The sequence below is a fragment of the Trichoplusia ni genome, chromosome 14 (genome assembly GCF_003590095.1).
Source record: "Trichoplusia ni isolate ovarian cell line Hi5 chromosome 14, tn1, whole genome shotgun sequence".
In the NCBI taxonomy this organism is placed as follows: Eukaryota; Metazoa; Arthropoda; class Insecta; order Lepidoptera; family Noctuidae; genus Trichoplusia; species Trichoplusia ni.
Window position 1 is genome coordinate 8,368,728 of NC_039491.1, and position 16,479 is coordinate 8,385,206.

The 16,479-nt window shown below is 35.5% G+C and overlaps 1 protein-coding gene across 1 annotated transcript; it reads right to left on the reverse strand.

The window, feature by feature from the left end:
• Positions 1–5,942: 5,942 nt before the first annotated feature.
• Positions 5,943–6,782, reverse strand: LOC113500822 (protein GVQW3-like). The gene has a single exon (XM_026881717.1). It carries the CDS (start codon positions 6,780–6,782, stop codon positions 5,943–5,945), a length of 840 nt encoding a protein of 279 aa, XP_026737518.1.
• Between the last annotated feature and the right edge of the window lie 9,697 nt (positions 6,783–16,479).

Consider the following 16,479-nt stretch of genomic DNA (forward strand, 5'->3'; position numbering starts at 1 on the left):
ATTAGGGATAGAAATAAATGTAGGTATTAATATAAAATGTTAATTAAAGTGTTCGTCATCGCGTGTAAATCTTGTCATTGGGATACATAGAAACATTATTGCATTATTTAATGTCTACCCTGAAATTCTCCAATGTTAGATATATTAAATAGAGTAAAACGTATCCAGGAAATACTTGAATCTAATTTCAAATAATGTTGGCCAGACTTTTGGAACCGTAGGCGTAAAAAGAAGGGTCGCCGATGAGTTCACCAAACTGCGATCATCTGGCCCCCTTGCACGCACGTGATACGTCTGCCTGCAGTATTTCAACTCCCCCACGCGAAACTAGGCGCAAACACGATGATATAAAGTCTAAAATTATACGCCCGATATTAATAAGCTGCAACCCAAAGTGACAATGCCTCTCCACATGGACTCTGTTGTAAGGACATAGTGTCCAAATTGGCCTTTCCTTGAAGGACGCGACCCCATCACGCAGACGCGGAAGCTTTAGTACTACGTCACACTAGCGCTAATCTTGTTCTCACTTAACGTTGTTTTCGTTGTTTCCACGATACCGAACACAGCATCATGTGATCTTTTGTTTTGATTTTCTAAAAATCCTTTCTTGTTATTTTTGTTTCGGTATGTTTTGTGTGTGTCGGTGTCCGCGTGCGGAACACGCCTCTTACTTCGTATACATGTAACGCGAGTGTAATGCCTGGTCCGCGGCTAGCTTCATTCCGTTTGCCAGTTTGTTTATGTGTTGAAAGACAACAGATTGGTGCAGCCGGCATCTCGGAGCGGCGTAATTCGAAGCATCGTGTGTTTTCAGTAAGACGCGCGTTATGAATGAAGCTGTCTGAATAGACAGACTCGCGATCGAACCACGGACTGTACGAGGTACGGGAACATCCGCATGATCGTAGCTGTGAATATCCGCGTGCTACCAGTGAAGTGTTGACATTTTGTAATATTCGAAAACGATTGACGAAAACGACTTTAAATTATTTGTTGAATTACCTACGTTATTTTAATACTAAATTGTTCTCTACCTATCTCGGGACTTGTATTTTTTTGGATAAAGGGTGAGTTTTTTTTTTTATTTTAATTTGTGGCCAATAGTAATTGTTTAAAATGGAAACATTAAATTCAAATTTTGGAATATGATACATTAATAGTATTAAAAAAATAAGTTAAGTCAATTTCGTTGTTGTTTATGTTAAATAGAAGATATCAGTTTAAAAAAAATGTAGTTCTTGTTATATATTCGATATGCAATCAGTGCAAATGTCCTAAGATACTACGTGAAATGCATGGGCTACGGCCTTGCTACGTCAAAGGCTTTTCTCGCGTAGCAAGGCCGTAGGTCATGGCCACTGGCTCTTTTAAAACGCCTATACTTACTTTATAGTAGGGTTTAGAGCCTATACTTAAAATTAATTACTCTTTACGTTAACATTACGATAGCTTTCTTAAAGTATAACTTTAATAACGTCACATAATTTGAAAATACTCCTGGAAACTGGAGTAATATTGAATATAATATATTTCATTACATACATACATACACCTTACTAGGTATTTACTACTCAACTCTGGAAAAAAGAATCGTCATTTTAGATCAGGAATTTAAGGTGTGAAGTATTTCTGAATATTTAAGCAAGTTAGGTATATACTCGTATCAATAATTTACGATATTCGTAATGTGATATTAAAATGCCAAAGACTCGATCGTTTCCTCGAAGATAACCTTAAACATGTTATTGTTAATGAGACCATTCTGTATAATATAAGAATTAATTGAGATTCCATAAAATTGTACATAATAGGACAGACCAGTTTCCACTTTTATGAACATTAAATTAGAATAACTTTTGTGAGGCGAATTCATTATTTCTTTATTTTACAACGGTTTACTCACGCGTATTTATCGGATTTGGTCGACTAGATCGAAAACTAGTCGGGAAATCCCAAAATATACGCGTGAAAATAATATAACATTAAACGTACGATAGCAACAAATAAATGAGTTTGTAATCAGAAACCTAGATTGTTTTCACACAACGGTAGCCTGTATTAAAAATTCAGTTTTTAATTCCGAGTCAGTCATGAATTCTAACCTCACGTACCTATTTTTACATTCACTGAGATATCAATAATCTAATGGGTACAAAATATTGTATATCAAAGACTTTCAATCCACCAATTAAAGAAGATTTATAAGGCATGCTTAGCGATCAACAAGGTTCCTAGAAAAGTCCCTTTTTTATAGGAAATCATCAAATGTTTCCTTCCACTTTGGGTTGAGTGGAAGGGAGTGTCTTCTACTGACTAAAGCCTACCCATGTTCCTTCATTTGCCTTTCTTGTACCGGGGCCATGGTAACCCTTTCGGACGATCCCGCTGCCCCGGCAGGTAGAAAAAATCCCTGGGAGGAGTATTCACGTATTCATCTGGTGCTTTGTATTAGTTTCACATTAATTCTATACTTATTACTTAGTTTTTTTTTTCAAGATTGATATTTCATCCTCAAGGTCAATGTTCTAAAAAAATATAAAATTAAGTATAAGAAACCTTGTACAGCCCTTTAAAGTAGATTTTTGTCACGACATACAAACATGTCAAGTGAAATTAATTGCGTTCTGACTTCAATATGAGTTTAGTCTAAATTTAATAGTATTATAGAGATTATTCTTATTATATTTTTAAGAAAATGACTTCTACAGTAAGGTTTTTGATCCTAGTGCCGCAGGGGGTTGCACAAATATTCAAGTCACATGCCCTAAGCCACCACCACAGACTTAGGGCAAGCATGTGGATCTCACAAACGCTTGTCCTACGCGGGGATCGAACCCGCGACTCTTCGTTCTGAGTGGGTTTGGCGTAGTGACCTCAACCACTCGGCTATTCGTGCAGTCAGTAAAACGAACGTACCCGAATAACTCACTTGTTATGTTTTTTCATAGCTAATGTTTTTGCTGGCCTGTATTCTCCCTAAAACACACCAAGCTGAATGAATTCTTCTTTTCTCTCTCAGTTCCTTTTTATATTTATTCATTTACAGCTTTAAATGAATATTAAGACTATTATTCTTGAGGATCAGTTACACAGAGAGATAATGTGGGGGAGTTTTCAAATGCTCATGTTCTATTACAGCCAATTAACGTTAATTATTCGTAATAACTCGTTAATTTAAACGTAGTGTTGTTGCCAAAACAACAGCCACAATCCTAGTGTCAGATTAAAATGAAGCATTTTGTTTATAGGCACTTATTTATTTTTTGAGAAAATGTTGAATTGCGTAGTACTCACGAACTGAAAACTTCAAATACCAGGAAATTATTTTTCATTAATAAATGAATTACCTTTTCAAATCTTGATTTCACTTTTGCCTTTCATTTTCAGTTCAATGATTTTCGTTTTTATATTAGTGTTAGTTACCTGTGTTAGCGCTATTCTTTTTGTGCTTCTAATTCTTATGGCATTTTAAATTATTCAAGATCTAAAGTTTGTTTGTTTTCGGGTCCGAATCCAAAAAAATCTTCCCTTTTTTTTCCTTATATTATTTCTTCCCTTCTATTGTCTAGGTAAAAGCGAAACTTGGTTCGTGTCTTCAAGATCCATTTAGCACTTGCATATGTATAAACCGGTGTGGTTAGCAAACAATCAATGCGTCCGTGCACCACATACTACATTCTAATCTTAGTAAAATTTCCCTTGGACCTCGTACCGTATCTACCGAGCGCACGCTTCGTCGTAATTAAATATGTACTGGAGGGAAACGTACGAGGTTCATTCATTATTTGAATGTCCTGGAATCCAATCTAATTTATATTTAACTGAAGTAAGAAAATCGGAAATTCTCAATTCTCCTGTGCTGTTTTCAAAGCTTTTAAATTCTTCCTTTACATTTTGCCTGGTTGATATTGTTATGGTTTATCATTTGGCAGTATCCAAGACTATTCATGTTCAGATTAAGTAAGCATAGTTCCATACATTTTATTTTGTCATAATATATCGTCCCAGGGTAGTGAGATCGGATATGTTGACTCCAGCTTAGTCAAAAAAAGTCCAGTAAAAGTGATCATTTATTCTACTTACATAATATGACTTCATTTCATTTCCTTAGGTACAACTAAATGTAGTGCAGTGTAGATAAAAACTGTATTTTCAACTTAAATACCTCTATCTCCGAGCACATCTCCCCTTATTCCGATATCTTTCTTTAGATGATGCTCTCTATTCTATGCTCTCCCACGCCTCTGATCTGATTACGTTACTAGGAGCTCATAATCTACTGACGTGCGATTCACTTCAAACATTCACCGATATATTTCAGATGCAATCTAAAATATGAACTGTTTACATTCCGCGAAAACACGATTTATTATTTTGACATGAATTTGATTCATGTCTTTATTTTGGTTTTCTAGAGTCTGAAGAAATTATTAGACGAAAATTTTGATAGACGACTTGGCTATCTGATTTTAACAGTTGATTGTTTTGGGGAAAGTTTGTTTTGTTGGTTTAAAATGTTATTCCTATCTAGACCTTTTTGTTATTAACGATGTAGATGTCTGATCTTGATCAAAGAGTCTATCGGTTCTTAGAGTAAGACGGTTGCGGTTGCGGTAGTAAAAGAGAGATAGCGCTCTACAACGCCATACGTCGCCGTTGCTTCATCAACCGCAAGATTCAAATGAACATAGTTGGTTAACCCAATAAAACGAACATGTACTGTACTATTTTTATATCGATATTCTACCTAAATAGTTATCCACGCATTGCTGGTGTTGGCAGCAAAACCTACATTCCTACGTAAATTCCACATAATTCCATAGACTCTAGATAACGTACGTAAACATACGTTTTCGAACAACTGTCATAGTTATTTCTGTGAACTATAATTTAGATTTGTACGGTACTGTTTAGGCTCTAACGTGTGGTATTTGTAATTGCTAGTTACACTTTCCAAGTTGAAATCGGTTACCAGAGGTTTAAAAGGCGGTTAAGTACTGCCACTTATATTTGATACTCAAATGATGTTCTTCCAAGACATTGGAACTGCTACTGGGTTTTACAAAGAATCAATCTAAAAAGAACTTTAGTATAAAAAGTAAAATTTAAGTAACTTAACTTTATAAAAAAGCGAATGTGTTTTTGATTTTGAGTTGTGCCCGATATCTTTCTTCTTCTTTTTTCCGATGTTTCTCTCTTCAGTTGATGTGATCAGGTATCCTTCATCCACACGGCGTTTTGATTCCATATTCTTAAACTTAAAATCGTTTATTTGGTAGAAAGTAATATTTTCTCATACATCTAGTTTTAAATAATAGCTAATACTCCACTAAAATGTAATAAAAAATGCTATTCATAATATAAACCATTTTACCCTACCATATATTGCTTTGTCCATTATAATAATTATTGCTAACAGTCCATTAAGCATTATTGTGGTACAGTCATAGCTAATTTAAGCATTCTCGTGTTCCAAGGTAGTTATTCTAATTTGTAGATGTAGGAAATTATGAATTATTTCTGTAGTTGAAACTGGTGTTTAACACCGAAAATGGTACTTAAACGTTGGGTTATACCTGCTCATGTTTTAGCAAAATATATGTATAAATGACATGTTTATTAGTCTTCATAAATTGTAATTTAAAATCATAGTTAGTATGTACGAGGGGCGGTCAAAAAGTTCGCGGAATGAAAAGGAAGGGGGGCGAAATTCAGCACGAAATTATTTTTCTTTTTCGATGTATTCTCCCTTAACCCTAATACACTTTTCAGATCTTTCAATTAACTTATTTATACCTTCTAAAAAAAAAGATTTGTCAAGCCCCTCAAAATAGTCAGAAATAGCCGACTTCACTTCTTCATCATTGGTGAATTTCTTTCCACGAAGCACTTTTTTCATTTTTGGGAACAAATAATAATCAGAAGGGGCCAAATCTGGACTATAGGGAGGGTGATTTAAAGTTCCGAAGCCACATTTCTGTAAGGCAGCCATCGCAACATGACTCTTGTGAAGGGGGGCGTTGTCGTGCAAAAGGAACACACCTCGAGACCATTTTCCTCTTCGTTTTTCCTTGATTGTTTTTTTTTAATTTCTCTAGCAGTGTAGCGTAGTATTTTCCAGTGATATTGACACCTTTATCTTTATAATCAATCATTAAAATCCCCTCAGAATCCCAAAAAACTGTAGCCATAATCTTTCCGGCCGATTGTGAGACCTTAAACTTCTTAGGCGGCGCTGCACCTTTTTTATGCCACTGCATGGACTCCTGCTTTGACTCAGGTTCATAGTGATGAACCCAAGTTGCATCTCCAGTCATAATTCGGTCCATAAACTCAACCCTGTTCTCACTACACAGGGCCAAAAACTCGCGAGAACACTCGACGCGCTGCTGTTTTTGAAGTGGTGTGAGCATTCTCGGCACCCATCTTGCACAGACCTTAGACATGCCTAGATGGTCATGGAGAATGTTCAAAACAGTCGTAGACGATACTCCAGTCATCTCTGCGATTTGCTTTTTCTTTAGACGAGCATCTTCAAGAACAAGTTTTTCGACTTTTTCAACATTGTCTGAGGACGTTGCCTCAATTGGCCGACCAGAGCGCGGATCGTCTTCAATCGAATCTCTACCTTGCTTGAAAAGGCTATGCCACTTGTAAATCATCGTTTTTCCAGGACAAAGGTCTCCGTAAACAGATGACATCTCTTCCATAATGATCTGAGGCGTTTTTCCTTGCTTTGTAAGGAATTTAATCACTGCACGAAACTCGATTTTCTCCATAGTTGGTGTTTTCTTCCCGATTTACTTGTTTATCCAGCGATATCTCGAAGGTTAATGACCCGATTAAGCTGAAACTTAGTATTTACAGTTAAATTGAGTCATTAAGTAGTGACAGATAAAAAAAAATACCCCCTCCCCTCTCTACCCCCTCCATTCCGCGAACTTTTTGACCGCCCCTCGTAACTCTCTTATTATTCTTCAGTATATTCCTGTGAATCTAAAATCTTCTTATATATTCTTGTTACCTTTAAAGACAAAAATATAGTTTGTGTAATCCTAAATATAGGAAAGGTTACAGGTTAAGTTATGAACGTCTCAACCGCTTATCCTCCCACGCGATTTATCGGAGTCAAATAAGGGTCAGTCGGTGTTCGAGACCCGTTTTCTTTTATCATGCCGACCTATACTCGAACAGATAATTTTCAAACATATTACATTCATAGGACGTATGAAAGTCCTATTCTCTCCTATCTTTCTTTATTTTCCAGTATAATTTGGGTTTTACGAGTAACATTCGAAATTTTATTACTCGCTTCATCAACATCGGGAAAGCTTTGCACTTCCTCATTTTTACGAGATAAAGGATTGTTATTTTTGATTATCGTGGTAAGGTATGACCAGAAAATACGTAACTTCAACAATGGTAACCGAAAAACTTTTGTTTCGAGCCAATTTTGTATTACCAGAACATTCTGCGGAAGTTAAACTACCAAGTTCTATTAAAACATTACTTAATTAAAACATGGAATTCGGAGATTCTTAACCCTTAGTGGCTTGGCATCAAGGAGATCCGAATCTGAAGTGACATATTTGCTTTAATTTAACTTTTAAACTAGGTTAGTGGGTCAGGTAATGTTTAAAGTTCTGACAGTTTATTAACATTTGAATTCAAGTATGAATTTTAGTGAAATGTAATTAATAATGATGATGTATGTCTGAATGTAGATCAGGCTGGAAATCCCACGCATTGCTTCCCTTGATGCGTAAAGACACACATATGGCTCTGTGAGTTTTATTTGACGATCAGTGAGATGGGAGGGAGCGGTTGATGTGTTTTTGTTTATTACAGAAGCTTTTAGTAAGGTGTTAGTTTAAAAAGATGTTAATGTTTCGAAAATAATTGATTTGTCAGTCCTGTGCTGTGTGAATGACGAATGAATTAAGAAATTAATTTAAATTGAACAGTTTTTTAACATTCATTTTTTTGCGATATTTTCTCAAAATTTTGTTTGAAAGAAGGAGCATGAAGTCGGTTTCAAAAAGCTGATTTATTTATTAATTTCTCAGGTAAATATTTGTACCCATGTAAAATAAATCCAACAAACAAATGAACAAGTCAGTGCGCGGAAATTAATTTTCTAATCGCGAGTAAATTCTCGCTAATACGTATGCACCCTTACAGAAACACAATTACACAAATTAACATACAGATAGACATTCCACGGAGTGCAATGCAGCGAATCTTGTAATGGCTGGAACATTATCATTCTGAACTGGTCTCAAAGATTCATGTGATGTGATATTTAACAGATGCTAATTTGTTCATTTGAATGCGATCTGCTTTGTCAGATTTGTTTGCTTATCTCCTTTATCGCTTAACTCTCACTAATTTGTTTGTGTTAGTTTTATTACGTATGGTCTCATTGGAAACTTTTTTCGAAACTTTGGTCTCAAATAATAGGGTGTTTGACAAAAAATTGTTATGTCCGTCAGAATTATTTCCAAATAGTATTGCATACGAAAATCTGATACAGTGAGATAAAATCTCGTGTGACGTCACTTACCACTATTTTTAGACAAATACCCTTTTGCGTTTATTTAATTTACTATGTTTCAAATAACACTGTCAATGGTATTTTATTCTACAAAATAAAGCTGTTATTGCACCTACACAATATCATTAAATCCATTACGAAAATATCAACTTCAATAACGGATACAGTAAAACATGAAACAAATCCTTTGATTCCAACACAGCAGAACGAGTTTGATCTTAAATAAAATATGCGTTCAAATTGAAATTTTCTAAAAGATCTTGATAGCGTTGGATCTTTTGGAGCTTTATGAGCTGACAATGACGTTGGCAACTGTCCGGCCTTATCTATCGTTGACCCTACCCTTTTCACTGCCACCCCGCGCATTCCCTGCCTATCTCACGTTCATTCTGTAGTGAAGTTGGGAAGATGGTATATAGTTAAGTAAAAAGCACACGTTCTTTGTAGTGCAAAAACGGGACACAATATTTTGGGCACAGTTGGTTTAGAGTTCAGGAGAAATGTGTTTATATTTCAGTTAGTGTTAAAAAAATTGGTAATTGTTTTTTTTACTATATAAATTGGGATGTGGAAACTTTCTTTGATAATTTGTCCGGTTGTAATTTTCTACATTCGTTTCTATACTAATCGAGCAACAACAAAAGACCTTCATGTCTCATACAATGTAAATTTAGAGAGCAACACGGAATTCTAGACAATTTAATAGGTCATAATCATTTAACGAGTTACAATTATGTAGGCATGACGTAATTTTGGACGTAAAATTGTCCGAATTAAAATTTTATTGATACTTAGTAGGTGTCGAGTAATCAGTTAAATTGTGTTAGATACTAACTCGGTGTTAATAAAAAACACGTTTGTGCTTTAGAAGTTCTAAAATGTTCCATTTTTATCAGTAAAAATGTTTATAAGGTTAAAAGTAGAACGCTTTTACTAAGGCTCCTTTATCCGCTCGTGTGTCATCAAGCTTTATCTCATGAACGTGGCAGCTAGATAGTTAAAATTATCACAGATGTTGTAGGTGTAACGGTTGATTCATTAATTTAATTTTCTACACTCTCTTTTTTGCAAAGTTCATTAGCCAGTTTTTCTGAAACCCACTGTGTTTTTCCATCAATAATGATGGAAAACCGATAAAGTATCATTGAAATATTGTCAAAGACTTACAAACTAGATTCTGAGAAATCTGCATTACAAAAGAGGATTGAAAATACTACGCTATAATAACATGCTTTGACTGTTCCTGTTTCCGACGGTATACTAGGAACCCTTGATAAAGGCTTTAATCCGTTATCCCGAATCCCTGTAATGGACTTGCATTTTCTCCTACCTCAGTTCTTAGGTTAACTTCATTAGTAGTATTTATTTGAGCTTTCTCATTAAATTCTTTAAAACCGAGAAAAGTTAGAAAAAAATACCGCTCAAGTCAGAGTCTTCCCCTGCAAACTGAGAGTTCTGTACGAAGGTTTGTTTGATTGTATAACCTTTACTTAAAAGCGATCTTTATTTAGCTTGTTTTTATAGCAGCAACAGAAATACATTGTCTATGAAAATTTCAACTGTCTTGATATCACGGTTCCTGAGATTCAGCCAGATTGGTGACACTGACAGATAGAAGGACTCACAGCGTTGTCTTATTAACAAGGTTCCATTTTTATCGTTTGGGTACATAACTCTAAAAATAAATAGGCAAAAAAAACAAAACAAGATTTCAAAGATTAGTTTAAATTTAAGTCCACTTGTCATTCCAGGAAGACAATAACATACACCATGCTGTATTATTATGATCTACATCTGTAGATAAACATTAACCAAAACACTCACCTTTTAAATCTCGAATCAACCTAAGTGCCTATTACTCGTACCTAATGGACTAAGCATCTTTCTTCCCATCACCAAGTCAGATTTGCTCTAACCAACAACATTGAGTAATTACTCGTTTACTTGCCGTACCCCAGAGGGCACTAAACTCTTTTAGATGCCGCAGTCAACTTAGCTAATTATAATAGTCCTAAGAGAAACCAGAGTAATTGGCTCTTAGGATAGCTGTTTTGTCTTTAAATGAAACAATTTTTGTAGTTCTGGTGTTTCTGGTTACGTAATGTCATCTTCCTAACAATATCAGTTTTTATACGTCCTAGTGCTGGGCTTAGGAATCTTCTCGTATAGAAAAGGTTTGAGCATTGATCACCACGCTAGTTTACTGCGGGTTGGTAATTTCAGATAGCAATATTTGGAATCCAGGTTTTCTCTCGATCTTTTCCTTCACCTAAAAGTCAGATAAGTACTTTTGCCTGCTGTGAGAGCGAACCTACACCTCGTGCATAGAGCACAAGCTAGTCGTATCTTCCAAAGATAAATGGTCAAATGAAGAAACAGTTCTTAAATATCTTGGACTATTAAAGTTAATAAAAATGAGTCTAAAAATATTTTGCAATTTAATAAACTCATTTACTATTTGTAGTCATACCGTCATATTCTCTTCTCGTTGAAAGACGAAAATGGTAAAACGACATTAATTAATGACAAAAATGAAGAGTGACAACATCCAACTGGACAAAAACCTGGAAAAAGAGTTTTTAAAAGTTACAGTCCGATTCCCCAACTAATCACCATACCACAGGCCAGTTGGACTAACCTGAACCACAGCCAAACAAGCTTCACCGACCAACGCGAATTGGCTTAATGAAAGTTGTGCGGTGTAATGTGATCGGCTTAAGCCGTTTCCGAGGCAGTGTGGGGACTCTAAGAGATTATGTCAAGAGAATGGACAATGGACCTTTCAATATCAAAATACGGCATATTTTACCAGTTTTAGAGTTTTCTAGACATCGATGATAGTACCTATTGTAAAGAGAAAAATCAGAATTTTGTACATACTTTTTACGTAATTTTTTAGCTTCGATATGAAAAATACTAAAACCTCAGTTAAGAAACATGCTCGTTCGATACCTACACTACTACATACAGAAAACAAAGTTGATAGAAAACTCTGTTCCTAGACCAAAAACTTTGTTGATAGAAAGGGTTCTGCATAGATATCTCACTCCAAAAGACGCACTGTTCTTATCATCTTTAATCACGGACCCTCAGAAAATCATTTTGGGCTATCCCAAGCAGTAATCGAGCAGTATTGTCTTACCATCTACTTATTTATCGGTCCATTCATTCCACAGATTGCGCGCGGTTCTATAATAGCATTACTTTACGTACTTCGTCTTCCTGCAAGGCAATTCTTTTTGTACGACTACAGTTAAAGCATTTTAAGAGAATTGTTTACTAAGTTCCGCCGTTCTGGATATTTTTTGTATCTACTTTTCTTGTGAAGCTGTTTGTTTGAATACTGTACTGAAGTTTTATGTACGTTTATCCCACTTGTTCAAAGTTAGGTTATTTTAAGGCTCGCCGTATTGCAGTGGATGCAGTAAGGTGCTACAGAAATCCATTTATACCGCGCTTGTTTTCGCGGATATTAAAACTGGAGTTTTTGGGTTACGAAAAAACTGGGCGGCTACAAGCATCGTAGATGTAGGAAAAATACATTGGGGAGATGAAAACTGGGCACCATCAACAGCTACTTATACATACTAACTATTATAGACATGTTTTTAGTAACAATCGTGAAAATTATTCTTTATTAAATGATGCAACGGTTTATTATTCACCAATTTTAAAAGATTGCCCGACTAGTTTTCTACCCAAGCTTAGGTCACGGTTGGGTCCGCCACTAGTCGAGGAATCGATAAATACGCGTGAGTAAACCGTTGAATCATTTAACAGTTATAGACATGTCATAACCATGAAATAAAATCCCTCTATATGTTTTGTTTATCGGTAGATATTAGATAAAGTGCGTACTTAGTACTTGCCATATCTACATCTATCCGGGATCCCCTTCAGGGTTAGTGTCGTAGTTTATAGCTCGAATATCTCGTAGACTCAGGGATCTAACGTCCGCCCGATACCGGGACTCGCACTGATTGCCATCTCTTCTTACAATTGCATTGCCTTCCCAAGGTGACCTTTTCCTATATCCTTCAACATCCTATTGTGTAACCAAATATTGTTAGGAAAAATATATGCGAGGGAAATGTGAGTGTGTTTGCTCGTAGGATTTTTTCAAATGACTTTTATCCATACAAGAAAAGTGAATGAAAGCGCTCGTATCACTCAGTATTTTAGGTTTTATAAAACGTGGCTTGCGTTGCAGGGTTTTTGCGTGGTGTGGGACAATTAAAAGGATATTTGTGTAACTTTTTAATTAAATTACGCTTCTTTTTTAAATTATGCTTAAAGGAAACGTGTATTTTATTCGATATATAAAATGAGCAGTATGACTTTTTTGAAATAATATTGAAATCGCCTATTTTAATTTGAATGATTCAAATATTTTCACTGGTTGCTCGCGGCTCATGACAGAGACAAGTGGAAGAAGAGTGGGGAGGCCTTTGCCCAGCAGTGGGACATTCGAGGCTAGTAATAATAAATATTTTCACAGATCTACGCTCTTTGATTGACAGGATTGTCATAATAGTCTTTTTTATTTTAATAATACCAAAGTAAAAATACGGGTATTATCAATAGCAATAATTCGCTACGAGGAGCGCTCGAATTTATCCTATAGGATATGTTACTGGAAGCCAAATAAGGAATTGGCACAATTCCAATGGAAATAAAATTCAGGCTTTAAAATATGTAGCTGTTACGTCACCAATTTCCTGTTAAACCGGACCAACCTATGTTATGGCTGCAGGCAGCAAACGGGGGAATAACACGGGTTTAATAATACTATAGTACCCTAACCAACATAAAGGAGGTAAGTAGTGAACCCGCCAGTAATGCTATACTTGCGATGATGTACGTAGTCCGGCGAAAAATCTATTTGGAAAACCAACCTTATTAAAATGTAATAAAGTTTCTAATTCTGAAATCCACTCAAAACATAATACTATTTCTATGAGTCAGAAAATATCGATTCAAATAAGCACGTATTAATAAAAAAATATAGGGCTCAAATAATGACCAAATTAAATCGCATGCATTCCGAAGTATACTTTGTGGGACACACAAAAATGACCCCCTTTGAGGTTGAACCCTTTGCACAAAAGGCAAAATACCAATGACCCAATCTGAACGGTTATTAACGAATCGATCTATATTATAAAATATTGTATGGTCCATACTAAATTGACTCGTATATATCTAGCCAACTAGCTGATCCAATTTTACATAAAACCTTGTTGGAAATATACATAAATAGTTACGTATGAATTTGGTTTTAACTAAAAAACTGCTTTAGATTTCGTATGCTTTAGATTTCGTATTACATATAGGCGCATTCAATTTATAACTGTACGTACTATTGCCGCTGCTTTATCTCGATTTTGATTTATGTCATAGTGTGTGAAAGCGGCAACAGAAATACATCATCTCTGAAAAATTTAAGGTTTCTTAGCTATCATGGTTCATAAGATATAGCGTGGTAATAGTCGGATGGACAGACAGCTGAACCTCACTAATAGGCTAGCCTTGTGAAGCTTCTTGTCGAGAAACTCTCGTGAAAAAGTAGAGCAATCCAAAATTGGCGTATTTGCGATAACTACCAAAAAAACGAATAAGCCAGACATCTCCAACGAGCTAGTCTTAAGTCTTGCAAAAATCGTCCATAAATAGTCCAAGCAACAATGTAACGCATTGTAAGCCGAGTGTTTCTCATAACACGTACATAGTTAGGTAAGCACGGGTCGTTGACTAACATTATCTCGTACTAACAAAGTGCCCTTTGACGCAGTGCAGCTGAGAGCGGTTAATACCACAAAAGAGCATAGAGATCCGACTGTTACTCATTATTGCGAGCAATGTGATGCTGTTCTCTCGGAAGCCACGTAACATCACCTCCCTATTTATAGATTACCTAATAACGATGTCACTATTAATGTTTGAACGTTCACAGTTCTCAATTAGCACGATAATTTAATGAATTTAGGCTTTTCACTCCATATCGGATACAGTAATTTTTCAACTGCTGGGTAAACTTCACTGGACTTTAAAAAACGCGATGACCTTTGAGTTTCTTTTGACATTTCTTCTCAGGGTAGGCAGATGGGTAATTTCGTCAGTGTCAACTGCAGCTAGCATACAAAATGACATATAAAAGTGTTGACGTTTATCCTATTAACAGAAAAAGTTACTTAATTTCATATCAATAGACTTGGAGACAATGATTTACTTGACCATCCTTGAATCCTTGCTTTTGTATTCAATCCAAATTTTGGTATCCAGGTATTCTCATAGCGTTCACCTCCATCGATTGTCAATTACCTGTGTTCGACCACTAATATTCAGGTTGATGTGGCTATTGGCAGCCAATCAGGAGCACTTAACATTAACAGTGTCCGATTCCTTGTAATAGGAAACAAGGTCATTGCAGTTTGCGGGATATTACCAAACCTCAGATTGTCTAATAACGTTTGCCAAAATGAGCATTGTAACCAGAGAGATTCGGTTATCTGATTTATGAGGTAACTACTCTTGTATTGTGTACAGGATTATTGTTTTCGTTTTAATTTCTGATCCCAATAACCTGCACGGATATCCCATTGGGCATCATGATCATGATCCACAAACGCTAGTTCCGAGTCTGATATCTTTTTGCATGTGACTTGAATGTGTATTAAATACCTTAGTGCCAGAGTCGTTTAAAAGAAAACCCTTCGTGTCTAAATGTTATAACGCTCTACAACTGTTTTGTTTAAAAGGACGGCACTTTGCAAAAAGTTGTTCTGGAGTACTGTAAATATACATCACGGTGAACTGTGGCTTTTATTATAACAAGCTGTTGCATGCAGGCTCGCCTGCTACAAAATTATCCCACAGGAATATAAAATCGGGACAAAACTATCGTATGTGTTAATCCTGGTTATAAACTATCGGTCTACCCAATTTCATCTAAATCCGTCTGTGTTTTTGCGTGAAAATGAACAAACATCCGTACATACAAATTTTCGCCTTTCTAAAATGAGCTGTTAAGTAGTCACAATTAATTCTCGAGTAAGGTCCTTTATAAATAGTAAACAGTTCATTTGACCACAAAACTAACTTAGCTTCATCGTTTCATAATACAGCCACAGGTCCCTCCATACCAGCAGAATAGCCAATTAATTAATTGATAGTGTTGCCAACTTAGTTCCCACATGAAACAAAGAGAAACTTAAGAGAGGTCAAGAGACTCCCCGATGTTGAGGAATTTGGAGCAAAGTGCACAAACTAGAGCATTACCTACTTTAAAATTTTAAGCCAACGACCCAATTGATGCAGGGGCCAAGTAATTTGGCTGATGGTATATGAGTTACAGTTTTAGCACTTAAAATGGAATAAAGCTTGTGACGGATCGGCGTTTTGAGAGATGTGTCAATTTCAATCCGAAAATAAGAATTATTTTTACCCTTTATTTTACATTTTTACTACTTTACATTATTTCTATAAATCTAGAATTCTAAAATAAATTTCAATCCACTTTGTACGTATTGATATTTATTGAAAGCACCATAATGTATACAAATAGCTATTCAAATACATCTTCAAAATATATTGGATCACAAAGTAAATAGGGAAAACATACGAACATGACATTATAATATTTATTGGTTGCTCATTTCTATGTAAATTGTCGTCATACATAAAACCGCGTAATTTAAATTTAAACGGGTTTATTAAACATGTCATATTGTGTGGCAGTTAGTGTTCGGGAGTAATAAAAGGTATAGGGCAGGTAGGAGTAAGCTTTCTATTCATCATACTCATATTATAATACGAAAGTATGTTTGTATGAATATTTTTTACGCAAAACGCCTGGACTAATTTCACTAAAAATAAGTGTCACATAATGAAAGTAATACTTCATAAAAGAAGGGTATTGTTTT

What these genes read in the sequence shown, in the direction of transcription:
- LOC113500822 (XM_026881717.1), bottom strand. Translation starts at nt 6,782, where the DNA reads ATGGAGAAAATCGAGTTTCGTGCAGTGATTAAATTCCTTACAAAGCAA.